The sequence below is a fragment of the Topomyia yanbarensis genome, chromosome 3 (assembly GCF_030247195.1).
Source record: "Topomyia yanbarensis strain Yona2022 chromosome 3, ASM3024719v1, whole genome shotgun sequence".
Taxonomy (NCBI): domain Eukaryota; kingdom Metazoa; phylum Arthropoda; class Insecta; order Diptera; family Culicidae; genus Topomyia; species Topomyia yanbarensis.
This window is the reverse complement of record NC_080672.1, coordinates 8,761,459-8,776,789: the sequence shown is the minus strand read 5'-3', so window position 1 is coordinate 8,776,789 and position 15,331 is coordinate 8,761,459. Positions and strand designations below refer to the sequence as shown.

The 15,331-nt window shown below is 37.4% G+C and overlaps 1 protein-coding gene across 1 annotated transcript; it reads left to right on the top strand.

Moving 5' to 3' along the window:
- The first annotated feature begins 8,135 nt into the window (after window positions 1-8,135).
- On the top strand, window positions 8,136-9,568 carry LOC131691987 (1,5-anhydro-D-fructose reductase). Its single transcript, XM_058978806.1, has 3 exons — window positions 8,136-8,359; window positions 8,561-8,728; window positions 8,791-9,568. The coding sequence occupies exons 1-3, from the start codon at window positions 8,243-8,245 to the stop codon at window positions 9,517-9,519; spliced, it is 1,014 nt and encodes a 337-aa protein (XP_058834789.1). The 5' UTR covers window positions 8,136-8,242; the 3' UTR covers window positions 9,520-9,568.
- Window positions 9,569-15,331: the final 5,763 nt, after the last annotated feature.

Sequence of the window (15,331 nt, the reverse complement as noted above, 5' to 3'; positions counted from 1 at the left end):
CAGTCTCGCGCAAGCGATTGAAATCCAAAATAGGCTAGTGTGTTGGCGCGCGGCACGTGAAGCACGAGCGGATAGCGTGTTTGGACGAGCGCGGGAAAAGGGTTCGCATTCACGTACACAAAGCAATCGCGTTTGATGATTCGGGAACAGCTAGCACCAGTTATAGCATCGTACACGCTAACTGGAGGTTCTGATTGAATTGGGTTTAATTTCTTAAACATTGACGAGAATTTAACCATGAGCCGAACCGGATAGAATATAACAATAGTAGGCATTTGCTCCATAATCAGTCATAAGGGCACCGCACACGAGGCGTTAGTAATGTCATTACTGAGCAGTAATGTCACTTTTAATGAACGTGTAAGGCGAGTAATGATGGAATTCCCATACAATTCCAGTAATGACACTACTTAGTAATAACACTTTTATTGCACGTGTAAGGGCCCCTATAGAACAACACACTGTTTGACGCAGAGTTTTTTTCAGTAGATTTACAATAATATATGTAACAACTTAATTTATTATCCCTCAAAAATGATACAGAAAATCTATCTATCTATCTATCTAATTTCTAAACTACAAATCCGATCTTGATGGAATTTGGCATACGTTTTCCTTCCCCCAAGGAGATGTTCATGGCATGATTTTGGGAGGGTGCGGGGGTTAACCTGTGCCTTTAGGGGAGGGGGGGGGGGGGGTAGCGATATAAAGAATTGAATATATCTCCATATAGTGAAGTCGAGACGTGGGAATGCACTGCTGGTTGGTTTTGATTTCGACCATGCTTTTGATAGGGTAGAGTACAACTTCCTGGTAAGCACCATGGCAAAAATGAATTTTAATCCTGATCTGGTTAACCTTCTAATGTACTGTACAAACAACAGTTTTTCAAGGGCGCTTATTAATGGCAAACTGGGAAATGAAATAAAAATAGAGAGATCGGTACGACAAGGGGATCCACTATCAATGCTTTTGTTTGTAATCTATTTGCAACCATTGCTTGATAAACTGCACAGAGAATTTCCACAGTAAATTCATATAAATTTCAATGTATACAAAGTCCCATTCTCAGCAGAAAAAATATATTTTCAGATTCCTCCGGGTCTTGGGCGAAAATGACACATTATGAACAAGGAGGTGTGGAAAGATGAAGTCCAAATTTATTCGATAATCTTATACCTTTTCAAGATGTTCATTAATGTCGCCTTTTATCATGCCTTTTTCATTTCTTTTCTCGCTCTAGGAGATAGCTAATGTAAACTAGAATGACCCTTCTTTCTGATCCTATCCTGGCTGGCAAAATACAATTAGCTTGAGTTCAAAGCTTTATATTTGAATGAACTAATGTAAACAGTTCGAGTCATTGTAATATACGACGGATTTTATTGCAATTTTGGGTTGAGAATCCTGTTTGTCCTTATCAACATAAAAAGAAAGATGATTGAAAGAGAAATAAGCCCTTCGAGTTTTGGATCCATGTTTGTTATCTTTTGGGGTAGATTCATTTCATCAGAATTTATAGATGCAGAGTTTTGCTTGTCCTCAAATTTTATTTCCAAATCGAACACACTTCACACAATCTTAGAAAAAAGAACAAAACCAAATTTCATAATTTCCTTTAAGAAGAAATTCCGGAGTCGTTACTCATTGAACATTGATCAATAAAGAAAACGAACAAACAAATATCAGGCTGGACCATACATTCAGTAAATTCTCAAAGTAATACAAGTCTGTTTATTGAAGATTTCCCTCATAATATGGGATAAGAGCAACGACAACATATCAACAAGACAGAGTTGTCAGTTCAGTTCAGAATCTGGAGACATTAACAGCAACACGTCTCTCGTGTAAAGGTCATACTTTCTATATCTACTTTTATATTGAGATCGCTATCTTCCTACAATAAACAAAACCTTTATTTCTCATTTACTATTGCCATTTTTGTTCAATGTACAGCGATTCCCAAAAGTTAACAAACTTGAACATAAATCTCATCGAATTATTTTTCTATCATTCATGAAACTGTCAATCAGGATTCTCAATCGAAATAAAGTCAAATGACTGAATATCTAATCGAGTTGATGAAATATAAAGTTAAAATTTAGGCCAAATATATCCCACAAGATGCTAACGAGCAAAAAGCTTGATTCAAGATTATTTTAAGCATACTCGAGAATAAGTGAAGAAATAAAAAAGAAGAAACAAATACATCTGTGACAGAAAACTAGGAGTGGGTAATGTCCGGGACATAACCGCGGTGTTGACGTAGGACTAAACTTGGGCATATCATATGACATTCATGGATAATTTGAGCCAATGCACTTTTTGAATGAATGTTTACTGGAAATTTCATGTCGAATGAGATTGCCACATTCACTGATTTTCTAGGACTTGCAAAAACCTTCGGGTTTGTAGATTAATTTGATAAACATTTGCTTATATGAATCACTGGTACATGTACAGAAGAATTGAACATGCCATAATAACTCAATCCAAGTTATTAGGGCATGTTCAGGAGCGTTTTATTTTATATAGGAGTTTCAAAGTAGACCTGGAACTGAAACATTCACATCCCCAGCAGAGCGTTTTGTTTTATTATTTCGAACAGTTTTGTTTCAAAATTTAAAACTATTATACGACGCCGTTCTATTTGTTGCTGATTATAAAACACGTTTAGAACTGTGCTTTAAATACATGCAAAGTTTTCAGCACAGACACTTAGGCCCGATAGACTGGGGGAAAATAAATTTGAATGCAGTAACGCTGAAGGCATGGCGAGACATGAATTTTAAACTGAATAGAACACCCGCTAAAACTGCTGCTGGGGACAGAAAGTTCCAGTTTTAGAATTTTCAGTTTTATATTATAGAACTGTCAAAATTTTAAATCTAAAACTGAAACACTCCTGAACATGCTCTTAAATGGAACTTTTTAATTCAATTCTTTCTCTATTATGTTTTCATCCTAAAAAGAACGGTTTGCAAATAACTATTGTTGGTGATACCAGACGAGAATCCTTTCTAACGATTCGAACCTTGCCCGAATTCGCTTCTGCTGCGTACATACACGAACATTCCCCTTTCGCAGCTCACATCGAATGAGCATTGTATATCGCAATGCGATCTCTTTTATAAACTTCTTAGTGCAGATGGAAGTCCATCCTTTTGTGCGACAAATGGAAATATTTTCATCATTCTTTTTGGTGTGGCTTTCGCTTAGTAGCAGGGTTGCCACATTCACTAATGTTCTTGAAAGATTTGCAAAAACCACCAATCAAAGCAGGCTAATTAATGCTTCTACAAAATCAATCAAAATTTACGGTAAAATCTACGGAATCTACAACACAATTGTTTTAATTATTTCCCAACGAATCGCGCAAAAATCTGTTTGTTCCGTACAGCACAGCGCAAATAATTGACGTTGGAAAACAAATCGGCAACTTCAGCTGCCAAACACTTAGAAACGATCGAAGCATTTTTCCGTCAATGTCACTTTTCTGACTCAAATTTTTGTAGGTATTTTCTTGCTTCCGTCCAATTGGTCAGTTTATTAGTTTTATCGTACATTTTTCGGATATTATTATACAAATAACTAGCCCGATAAGAGGGAAGTTATTTTCCAAAGCACGAAATGGAAATTTCAATTGTAATTCTTCTGAGAACGATTTTGTGGTCCTAATAAGAACCGTTTGTTGTGAATATTATTTCGCCGTTTCCCGCTCGGCATGATGATTATTCGCTTGGTATGGATAGCGCACAGATTGGTATCTTCCAACAAACTAACCAGGCAGGCCTCGCTAGCTTCTTAGAGGGCCATTACGGCTGAGCTCCGGAAGAGTAGATCGGTTTTGAAATGCTGTGCAATCTCACAGACCAGGCACTGGAAGAGCAGCTTGCGAATTAGTAACTCTGTCCACTTCTGAGAGCGATGAATTTCACGCAGGGCGACGACAGTTCTTGGTTGGCAACGATAAGGCAGTAGCTATGATTTGGTTGGTGGTTAAAATGCAGCTTCTCGTTGAACAGCACACGTACGTGTTTTCTGCTCTGTGGCTTAGACACGTCTGGCTTTAAGAAAAACTGTGACACCCATATTTATAGGTTCTAGCATTAATGTTGATTCGCATTAAAAGTAGTTTTTGGACTTTTTAAACAAGTTTTACATAGCAAAAAAGGTATCAATAGCAAGCGTTGAACGTTTTCCTTTCGATTTATGAAACAATATTAGTAATTCCTTTAGTAGGAGAAAAGTTATTAAGGTTCAAAGTGTACGTAACGCATCCGTTTTGAAAATTTTGAAATAACACCCCGTATAGTAAAGAAAGACGTAAGTCCTACGTCAAAAAAACAATTTCATTTTGCTGCATCACCCAGCATCTTTCAAAACAGTCTTAATTTTGTTCAAATTTTATCTACTCTTCTCTCTCCTTGCTCCTAAAATATCATTGGTGCGCATAAAACGGTGGAATCTGGAATTATATTTTTTCCGCTTAAAGGTGGGACTTTGCTAGCATTCAGGTTCTTCTGAGCACACTGTTAAAATAAGGCAATCCATTTTTTTACAAATGAAAATGTTTTTGGAATAAAGCTTCTTTACCAATAGGCCCCGTGCGAATCTAGAAACTTTGATAAAAAATTAATTGCTTTCTCTGGCGATTTTAGATCGCGATGTAGTTTTCTACAAAGTTGTACACAATGAAATTGTCCATCAGATTCTCACTTTTGGTAATATTTGAATGTCTAAAATACTACCTAGGGGCAAAAATGCGAAACAGTTTCATTGAAAAACCTAAGTTTTCAAGCAAAAAAAAACTTTAAAATAAAAAGTTGTTCTGGAGCCCCCGACAGAATATTTTAATTTTACTTTCAAATGAAAGAGAAAATTGTTCTACCAAACACACCGTGTCGGATTTGTTTCTGGGGCAAGAATAAACACCCAGAAAACTAAAGACATAAGGATCGGTTTGATAAACTTGACACCACAAAATGAGTGGTTGCAGATACATAATACGGTTTTACGAGGGTTACAAACGTGTATGTGGATGAACAACGTCCGAAATCTGAATATCGTACAAAAAGTCGTTTTGATAAATACCTACATAACATCGAAGCTATTACACAGCATCTGTAATTCCACTTCCAAACAAGCATAGTGGAAAGTTTATCTCGAGAATTGGATAATTTCTATGGTATGGGAAAAGATGGACCAGGATAGCTTTCGAAACGCTGATACTTCCTAAAGACAGAGGAGGGTTAAATTTACATTCACCACCGATCAAAGCCAAATCTTTGCTGACAAATCGAATGATACAAATCGCTTCAGATCTCCCTTTTCTTTGGAGTTTCTTAGAACACAAAATGTACTGGCTATACCCCGGAAATACGAACACATTCGAACAGTGGTGAAAATCTCCTTTTCTAACTGATGAAATCGTAAAAACGCCTACACTGAAAAAAATCCAAACGTTAATTCTATTTGCTTCAAACCGCTTAAAATTCATATGAAGAAGAAATGCTATTGTTATCACGCGCACACATACCTTCAATGTGTCAACTGTATAAACTATGTATGCACACACATAAGGGGCCATGCACAAATGACGTAGCTTTTTTCGGTGATTTTCGACCCCTCCCTCCCCTCTTGTAGCATTTTGTCACAAAATTCTTACGTCCCCCTTCTAAATAACGTAGCATTTTCTAAGACCGCAACTCTGCCGACTGATGAAAAAATTAAATTTTTTTCGCATAATTCTTTCCAATATATGCCTTTACAAAATTTTTGACGGCTTTTATCAAAATTTTTGCCATAACATAAAATTGCATACAAAATGAATCCATTTCATGATAAAAATTGTGTTGATAGGTTTGTTTTGAATTTTATGTCATGGAACATGAAGAGAAGTTCTCTCAGTTCACAATCCTGCAGTTGCTACATTTTTGACTCTAAAAAGCGAACGTTCATCTATGTTACTAAACTTTGTTAGGTGGAATCAGAAAAGAAAATTTAATTCAGCAACTAAGCTAAGTCTACTAGTTATGAAGATAAACCTTTCTTGGTTGTCTCCTGTAAAGTTTCTTTTTGGCGGTGAATACGTATCTCATAAATTTGCAACAGCATACAAATAAAATTTAGGTTTTTTGGAGAGCTTGCAACACCGCGAATCGAAAAACTTACTACATGAAAAATCGCATAATTGTGTGAATTTACATTTATTACTCTTAAGAATAGAGAAATATTGAATTATTTAGTCAATAGGTATTGATGCCCTTCAAAAAAAATAAACTTAATGATACGTCGCACAACTACTAACCCTATCCTCCCCTTCGTCACACTTCGTCACAAAATCGGTATATCCCCCCTACCCCCTTAAATGCTACGTCATTTATGCATGGCCCCTAAGTTATATGTGCATATTGTTATAGAGGGGGGTTTTATGTGTCTAATAGTTATGAAATGTGAATGTAAGATTAATATTTCTTGTAAATACACACATTAGGTTTATGTGCCAGCAAATAGTGTCTATATGCCTACGTTAATTGCAAAAATCTATGTGTAAAATCAATAGGCATAACGTTTACTTTTTTTGAGTGTAGCTCCTGTATAATATACTGCGGCTTCCTAAAACAACTGAAGGAACCGAAAATAGTGAGGGAGAATTCACTACGCGACTGGTAGAAAGTATTTAAACACATCCACTCCAAGCTGCTATAATCGGATCAACGATCTGCGTGGTATTCAGTTGTTCATCGCAAAATAATTACCAACGAGCTACTCTACAAAATGAATAGACGAGCCGACGCCGACTGCAGTATTTGTCCTGATCAAACGGATAGCATCAAGCATCACCTTCTTCAATGTAGCTATCTGGGTATACCAACGGAACGTCTTCGTAGCGATTGATCGACGGCTAATGCAACTACAACCTGAGGATTGGATCTACCCAGTTCTCCAACACCAATCCAGACGGACACGCCAGCTGATACTGAAGCAATTCTCCCAGATGTTATGCTACATGACCAGTATACCAACGAACCAAAAAACAGTAGAAGGATATAAATTTTATTTACAATGTAACTAAATAAGTAATAATACTGTATCGATTTTGTTGGCTATTTTCGGCAAATTTGAGACTAAGAGAAACGAAAGCAATGAAATTGAAAGACGGATAGGTATTCTAGAGCGAATCAGTTATAAACTTAGAACGGAAAACTAGAACTAGGCAGGCTCATATGGGCATGATCGAAAGGAAATGTGAAGAATTCTTTGCCTTCTGCAGAGTAGGAGTTGGGCGTTTCACCCAAGTCTACCGCATGGTCTATGGTAGAACATAACTCATCATCATGTTTTACCGCCGACGCCGGCAAAAAATTCTTCACAAATCCTCGCCTAGAACGACCATGCGATCATTCTTCTCCCTTTCTGCTAACATCAAGCCGTGACGTATGCATTCAATCGACACCAAGCTATCGGTGTCGCACCGATTCTATTGTGATTGAACTACTTATTTATTTTTTCGTTCCATATGAGCCTGCCTAGTTCTAGTTTTCCGTTCTAAGTTTATAACTGATTCGCTCTAGAATACCTACCCGTCTTTCAATTTCATTGCTTTCGTTTCTCTTAGTCTCAAATTTGCCGAAAATAGCCAACAAAATCGATACAGTAGAACCTTGCGGCAATTAAAACATAGTAACATATAAACTAGTTGGTAAAAAATAGATAAAAATTCGATTTCTGCTAGCTGAGCTGTGTCATTAATTGCTATCAGCCATCCGTGTGTGCAATAAGTAATAACTAATAACTAACTATAATAACTAAAACTGTTATTGAAAGCAAGAAAATATTGTTGCTGTAATAAAACAATGTTTTCAGACCAATAAGTTTGTTGTTTGAAGTAATCCACAATAAATGATTGGATTCAATAACACATATTTTTATTTAAATATGCCTACTTTTTTTACGCGTAAAATTATATAAGAGAAAATTAGTGTCCGTACACAGTAGAGACGCATCGAAAAAATGTGAATATTGCTTTAATCGAAGAAAATGAAGAGAATTGTAGCTGGTGCTAACAGTCCGTAGACCAACCGAATGAAGCGTTCTCATCTCACCACTACAATCAACACATTTCCATTTTATTCGCGCTTCGAGCAGATAGGTAGTTGCAATTAGAATTAAAACAATTTGCTTTGACTCACGGTGTACATCGTTTCGAGGTCCTGTTAGAACTTTTCATTTCCATTGTATGATATTTCGAAGCATCTTTTCGAAAGTAGTATCAAGAACCATGTCATCGAAAGTGCCGACGGTAAAACTCAACAACGGACAAGAAATCCCGGTTCTGGGTCTTGGAACATGGCTTGTAAGTATCATTGTTTTTTTGGGAAACAAACACAAATCAAGCTTTCCGGCGTTGGGGCTGAGACATACAAGCGTGTGAAATGGCACACTGCAAGAGTCCCACTCTGCTCATACGAGCAACAATAGCATAGTGTACTGGGTACATGATGTGATAGCTATAATTACCGCGTTCTTTATGTTGCCCTTTTTTATCTATTTCTAGTCCAAAGAAGGAGAAGGTATTGAAGCGATCAAAGCAGCCATCGATGCGGGCTATCGTCATATCGACACTGCCTATTTTTATCAGAATGAGAAAGAAGTTGGGGAGGCGATTCGCATCAAGATCGAAGAAGGCGTCGTTAAACGCGAGGATATGTTCGTGACGACCAAGGTAGCAGCTACTTATTCGGTTATTATTCAAATTCAGGTTTTTAGACGAGTTTTTGTTTTCAGCTTTGGAGCACTTATCATCACCCTGACCACGTGGAGCAGGCTTTCCAGAAGTCGTTGGAAAATTTGAATGTCGAATATATTGATCTTTACTTGATGCATTTGCCCATCGGGTATAAATTTGTCGATTGGGACCCGAAAAACTTGATGCCGTATGACGCCGACGAAAAATTGCAGTTCTCCGACGTGGACTACATTGATACTTGGAAGGCTATGGAGAAATTGATGAAGAGTGGAAAAGTCAAGAGTCTTGGCGTTTCCAACTTTAACAGCGAGCAAATCACACGTTTACTGGCCGAATGTGAGATTAAACCGGTTACTAACCAGGTTGAGTGCAATCCAAGCCTAAACCAGAAAAAGCTGACCGAGTTCTGTAAGGATTTGGACATTACAATCACGGCATACAGTCCTCTTGGACGCCCGAATTATTACGAGAAAGACCCGGATAATATGCCCAAACCTGCGCTGGACGATCCGAAGGTGGTGGAGATTGGCAAAAAGTATGGTAAAACATCCGGACAGGTCATTTTGAGATACCTGGTTGACATTGGTGTTATTCCAATTCCGAAGTCTTCTAATCCCGAGCGTATCAAGCAGAATATTGATATTTTTGATTTTAAACTGACGGACGAGGAGATCCAGGTGATGGATGGATTCAATACTGGGCAGCGCACGGTACCGTTCAACCTCTGTACCGATCACAAGTATTTCCCGTTCAAGATTGAATTCTAAACTGTAATTTATACTGATTTTATAAACTAATAAAGATCTTTGTTTAAAATTATAGCGTTGTGATTGATGTAACTCATTGATGATGAAAAATGAACATTCAATGTCTTGGTTATAATCGCAAGTCAGTCCCATGTGGATAGGAAATCCCGTACAACATGAGACTGACGCGATAATGGTCAGTGTACTGATCCCGTTGGTGTTTTGTTTGTACATAAACGACCCCTGATTGTTTTTTGCTGGATCTTAACGATAATACATATTTTTTAGTATTACAACTGTAAAGCAATTCATCGTTCATACTTCGAAATTTGATCGCTATAAGGCGGAGTCAGCAATTTCGTGACCTTATCTGATTGTATGCGCAAGCTTTGGAACGAATTGGTAGTACTAGCATACGTACAGTACATTATCCACTAAACTCGTTTTACCACCAAGCGACAGTGACGAGTTGGGATTATGGGCACTAATTGATGCAAAACTTATGTAAATGGGTACAACGTTACTCGGATTTACCGGTCTAGAAGTTATGGAGTATCATGGTTTCCTCGCCCAAATTGGTCATTTTTGATGGTTTAGGAAGCTCCGAGAGAAGTGGCTAAGTTCCTGAGGTAATATTACATAACTACTTCAGAATTTTTTATATCAAGTTCATCTTAAGTAAATGGTACAGTATGGCTGCTTCTGAAAGTCATTCCGATCCGATTTTCGGTTTCGGAGTTACGAGTTTGTGGGTGAAGCTACCCGCGAAATTTCTAAATAATTCGAAACACCGAAACGAATATTAAATTATTTGGAATTACAGGTCTAGAACGATGATGGCTAATTGAAGTTTCGGAGAAAATGGTTGTATGAAATTGGACACGTCTTATATAAAGACCTTTTAAAACGGTTTCTTTCACCATCGCTTGATTTCATTAGTATATTTTGGCTAAACATTGGCTATCTGACGACGATTGCTTTTACTGTCTTGTATAACATGTATCGTAATAGATGAGATGATACCTAATTCAATATTTCTTAGAATAACTTGCAACTATTATAAAATCACGATAATAATGTATGTAAATTACATATTAATTTGTTCTCCTTTGAATGTATGAATAATACAACAATATGCACACATGATTCAAGGAGCGAGCTTATCTCTCTAGACTGAAATTAAATTTTATTTGGTTCGAAGTGCCTATTCCGGAGATTCGGGTCACCATGATAATGTATTAATTCAAAACCCATTGAAACATGCTTAATGATGCATTTGAGATCTAGATTATTGTTGACAAAAAATCCTTTGGGATGCATCTACCCAAAAAAAATTGACGAAAGGTTTATAAAAGGGTTATCCACTATTACAATATTCATCTTGCTCCCCAACGAAATGAAAGTCGACACGTTTGTGTTGGATACATACGACCTTCAGACACTCAATAAAATATTCCAAAGAAAGTGGCTGTGTAACTTACCACCTCACCTTATCATTTCTTCAGAGACATTTCTTTGTTCAACGATGAGGGTGCACCCCATTAGACATAATTACGTTAGGCATACGGACGTTAGGCATACGTACGTTAGGCATAATGGACGTTAGGCATAAAGGCGTTTGGCATAATATACGTTAGGCATAATGGACGTTAGGCATAATGGACGATTGGCATAATGGACGTTAGGCATAAATTATCATATTGAAGTATCCTTTAAGAAAATAACTTTTTGGTGGTGACAGCCTCGGGTGGTAAGAGCGCAAATGTTTAAAAATTTTTGAATTACTTTGAAAGCTGACAAAACTAGATCAACATTTTATTCTATTGTATATACCTCAAGAAAGCTTCACTCAAATAAAAGATGCAGAACGAATGAACATCGATTGAACGAATAAACAAATTGCACATCTCTAAAATAGGCTAAATACTCTTGTTTAAAATCAGTCTATTTTGTATGAATGAAACACATCAACCCCCCATGTTGTTTGTAAACAAAAACGTTTTTAAGCTTCTAAAACTTTTGATTTAGGCAGAATTTACTCACAAAAACAAGGAAGACCAGTAACTGGGACTATTGGAACTTAGAACTGAAGTTATTGCTATTAGTCTGATATAACTCTGCTGCAGCAGTACCACCAGAGATATTGACAGTTAACGTTGATAAATGAAATTTTGGATATATCTACATTATTTTCCATTATTATTGAAAACTGCTAAAGCGTATCTTCGACAATCTTTTCTCAGCATATAGAATATAGAAAATTTTCTAGGAGAATTGTTCTTAGCACCGGAAGGTAAATATTGAGCAGCTTCCAGCACTGCGAAAGAAGCATCTTTCAAAGCGATCTTTTCGTGTTTCTTGAACCCTGTGAACGCTAGAAAAAAGTTGGACATGTAAGGCTTAACTTAGATTAGTTGTTCATGCATGCATGGTGTAATTGTCCAAGAAGAAAATATATAACCTAGAAGAACAGCTCATGAAAGAAAGAATGATGCAATTTACTAATTCATTCAACGAATATACGAATATTGCTGGTTCTAAATTGATTATCTCCCATATTCTTAAGCACAGTGGCTGTATTCTCGAGGCCATCACAAATAGAAGTACGGAAACTCTTTGATGTGAGAGAGAGTTTATTCCTGGACTGTGAAGAGTTACCGAAACGAAAAAGGTATCGTCACAAACGTAGAATCCGCAGCCTAATGTGGATCCTGTACATAACACTGCCAGTTTCCATTAGATCCAAACTTTATTGTCTATTCATTATTTTTTCCCATTTTTTTTGTTAACAACTTATTGGGTCAACTTGTTAAATGTTTTAACGGCATTTAATTAGCAAGGGACTGGAAGGTGAAGTATATTTTTTCAATATTAAGAGCCTTAGTACTCAAGATAGATCAAGGAGTTGAAGGAAGAAAGTTTAAAAAAGCGTGGAAAAGGTCATATGAGCAAGCTTAGAGTTTCCCGGCGACTTAACTCTTTTTCTGCTACCGCAGGAGTCAGGATCTTTTGGCATTAGAAATGCGAATCACCTGAGTCTGCGGTATGCCCGGACGAGCGTAAAGTAACTTTGTATTTCATGCTGTCGGAACCGATCTTCAATTCCTTGCTCTCCCTTGAGTACTATGGCTCTTAATATTGAAAAATATACTTCACCTTCCAGTCCCTTGCCAATTAAATGCCGTTACAACAGTCTGTTCATTATTTTGCTTTTTTTTTAAATATTTGGATGCGGTTATATTGGTAATACATCTAAAAGGCTAAGAATTTGCTTGTATCAAAACTGAAGGGATGTTTTCTTCATCTCGTCTACAGAAAAATAGAAAAAAAGCTCTACACTTGTAAGGGTTAAATATCTCGCATGGTATTTTTCATTTTGGAGTCTCTCGTTAGAGTTATGCGAAGGTATGGTATAGCAATGCGTCATTTTTTCCTAACCTAAAAAAACAAACGAAATCTCTAAAGAAAGCCTTGCGATTATTTTTATATTTTTGTGAATTATGCCTATCGTCCATTGTACCTAACGTACATTATACCAATCGTCCATTATGCCTAACGTCCATTATGCCTAACGTATGTATGCCTAACGTTCTTATGCCTAACGTATTTATGCCAAACGTCGCGCATCCCAACGATGATGACATTGATAGGCATGAGAGAAGTAAATGATCTCCAAGATGCAGTAAGCGAGGAGACAAATGTTGCTCCACCGTGAACGAAAGGTCTCCGCGCGCATTAGAATGTTGCGTGCCTGATATCCCTTTCAGTTTTGGATTCAGCGATTTGATGTCTTAGAAACTTTTATTTTGTGTGACAAAATGATTTTATTAGCTGAAATGGTTTTAGAATAGTTCTGAAATGTTTTTCTAATATTTTCACGATAGCGACCTTCTAGATTATGCAGGCCCGTGCGCAAGGGGAGGGTTTTGGGGGTTCAAACCCCTCCCATGAGGGTTTCGATTTACTTTAAAAAACTGATGAACTTCCAGTTCATAAAATAAATATACTGCAATCCGTTTTACACATAAAATGTCATTGAGCTCAGTCACTCTAGAAACAAATCGGTGAAAAAACAAGGAAGAAACCCTGCGAGGGTGGCTGGAAAGGGATGTATGTCAAGTTGGTCGGCTTCTCTGATGGATCGATACACGTTTCGAGAGGTTTCGATATTAGCAACAGTTGTGAGTAGACCAGTTCCACAGCAGATGTCGGTCAGCGGGCTACAACTAAGGAAGAAAAACACGAGGTTGGAGAAAATCGTGATATCGTTATCTGAAGAAATCTCACCGCCGATGATCACTCCACTGGAGTGGCTGACGGCTAAGTGGATCGTGCAAACGGGCATCGGTATTAGGTGAAATACCGCCGCCGAGGAACTCTCAGATAGCAGATAAATAGGAACGAGTAGCGTCAAGAAGGATAAGAAACCCTGCGAAGGTACTTGTGAAGAGATATAAATCATGGTCGACATCTCCGGATCGGTTTGTGTCTCGCCAGGTCGCAGCAGACCAGAGCAGGTCAGATAAATCTAGAATGTTGGACAGCGAGTAAAGAAAAGCAGCTATAGACAAAAACATGAACGATTAACACAAAACAAAAAAAGTAAGAGCACAATCCCTACTGAAGTAGTACATAACGCGATTGCCCCAGACGGATGAGGATTGCGAGATACAAGAGATTTAGGTTTAGTCAGCAGGCTTAACTACTACAAACCAATCCGAATCTGCTACGAGCCAGCAGGCAGCGGTGCCTGTTGATGATTCTTCTCCATAACAAACATTTACTCAATCTGTTGGGCTAAGACTCGGCTCTCCAGGCCTAGGGAAAAATCTTCAATGTTTGAGGATTTCTATATCTTCCTTTTAAAAGAAACGTAAAAAAATTGAATTGAGAATTTTCTGCGCACGGGCCTGAGCTTATGTGAATTGCTGAACTGTTCGATTCGCACTGTTCGCACTGACTGATTTATCGTATCGTATCGGAGTACTTCTTGGTACAGTGATTGCAGCTGTGTTTACCCCCATCTCGATCATACAACACAATGTCATGGCTGGTCCAATTTTTACGCAGTTTTTAATTGGCATTTGTGCAGGCCCACACGAATGAGAAAAATCGCACTACGAGCCGTTCGTTTGCCATTCACATAAAAAGCTTTCTTCATCTGTGAAGCATTGTGTTTGCTTTGAGAATGAAGCATAGCAACCTGGTACCGCGATGACATGTGAGTCAAAGCTGTAACAGCAATTGAATTTGACTCATTTGCCTTTTTGTTCTATCCCTTGCCAAGCGCTCCTCCGCCGAATCTTGGTTTGCATTGGGCATTTGGTCATTTTATAACCGATAATCGTTGAATTTTTGCATTTGCTGCTAGCAGAATTATTAAAACATCTCTGAAATAAAACTGTTGCAAAGATAGTACAATGTTTAAAAAATCTTTGCCAAGCTAAATCATAAGGAGAAATTCATGGGGCAACTGCCTTGGGGCCCGTGTCAATTTTGGGGGCCCACATTTTTAATTGAAAATAAAAGATGTGGGTAGAGATTAAACACAATGAAGATAATCATACGAAAAAAAACAATGCTTAATTGTAATATTATATTTATTTGCCTCATCGAAAAAGCGAAGCGAATTGAAAAAAAACCTTGAAGCTTGAACTAATTTTGTGAATACTGCTAACTTTTTGATATGTTTCTTTAGTTAAAATAAAGGGTATAGTCATATTCTCTAAAAAGATGTTTTTGATGAGCACAATATTACTAGATTGAATGCTCAAAAATATATGGCTACAAAATATATTTTGTTACAATGTAGTACATCAAGAGAAATAGGGCC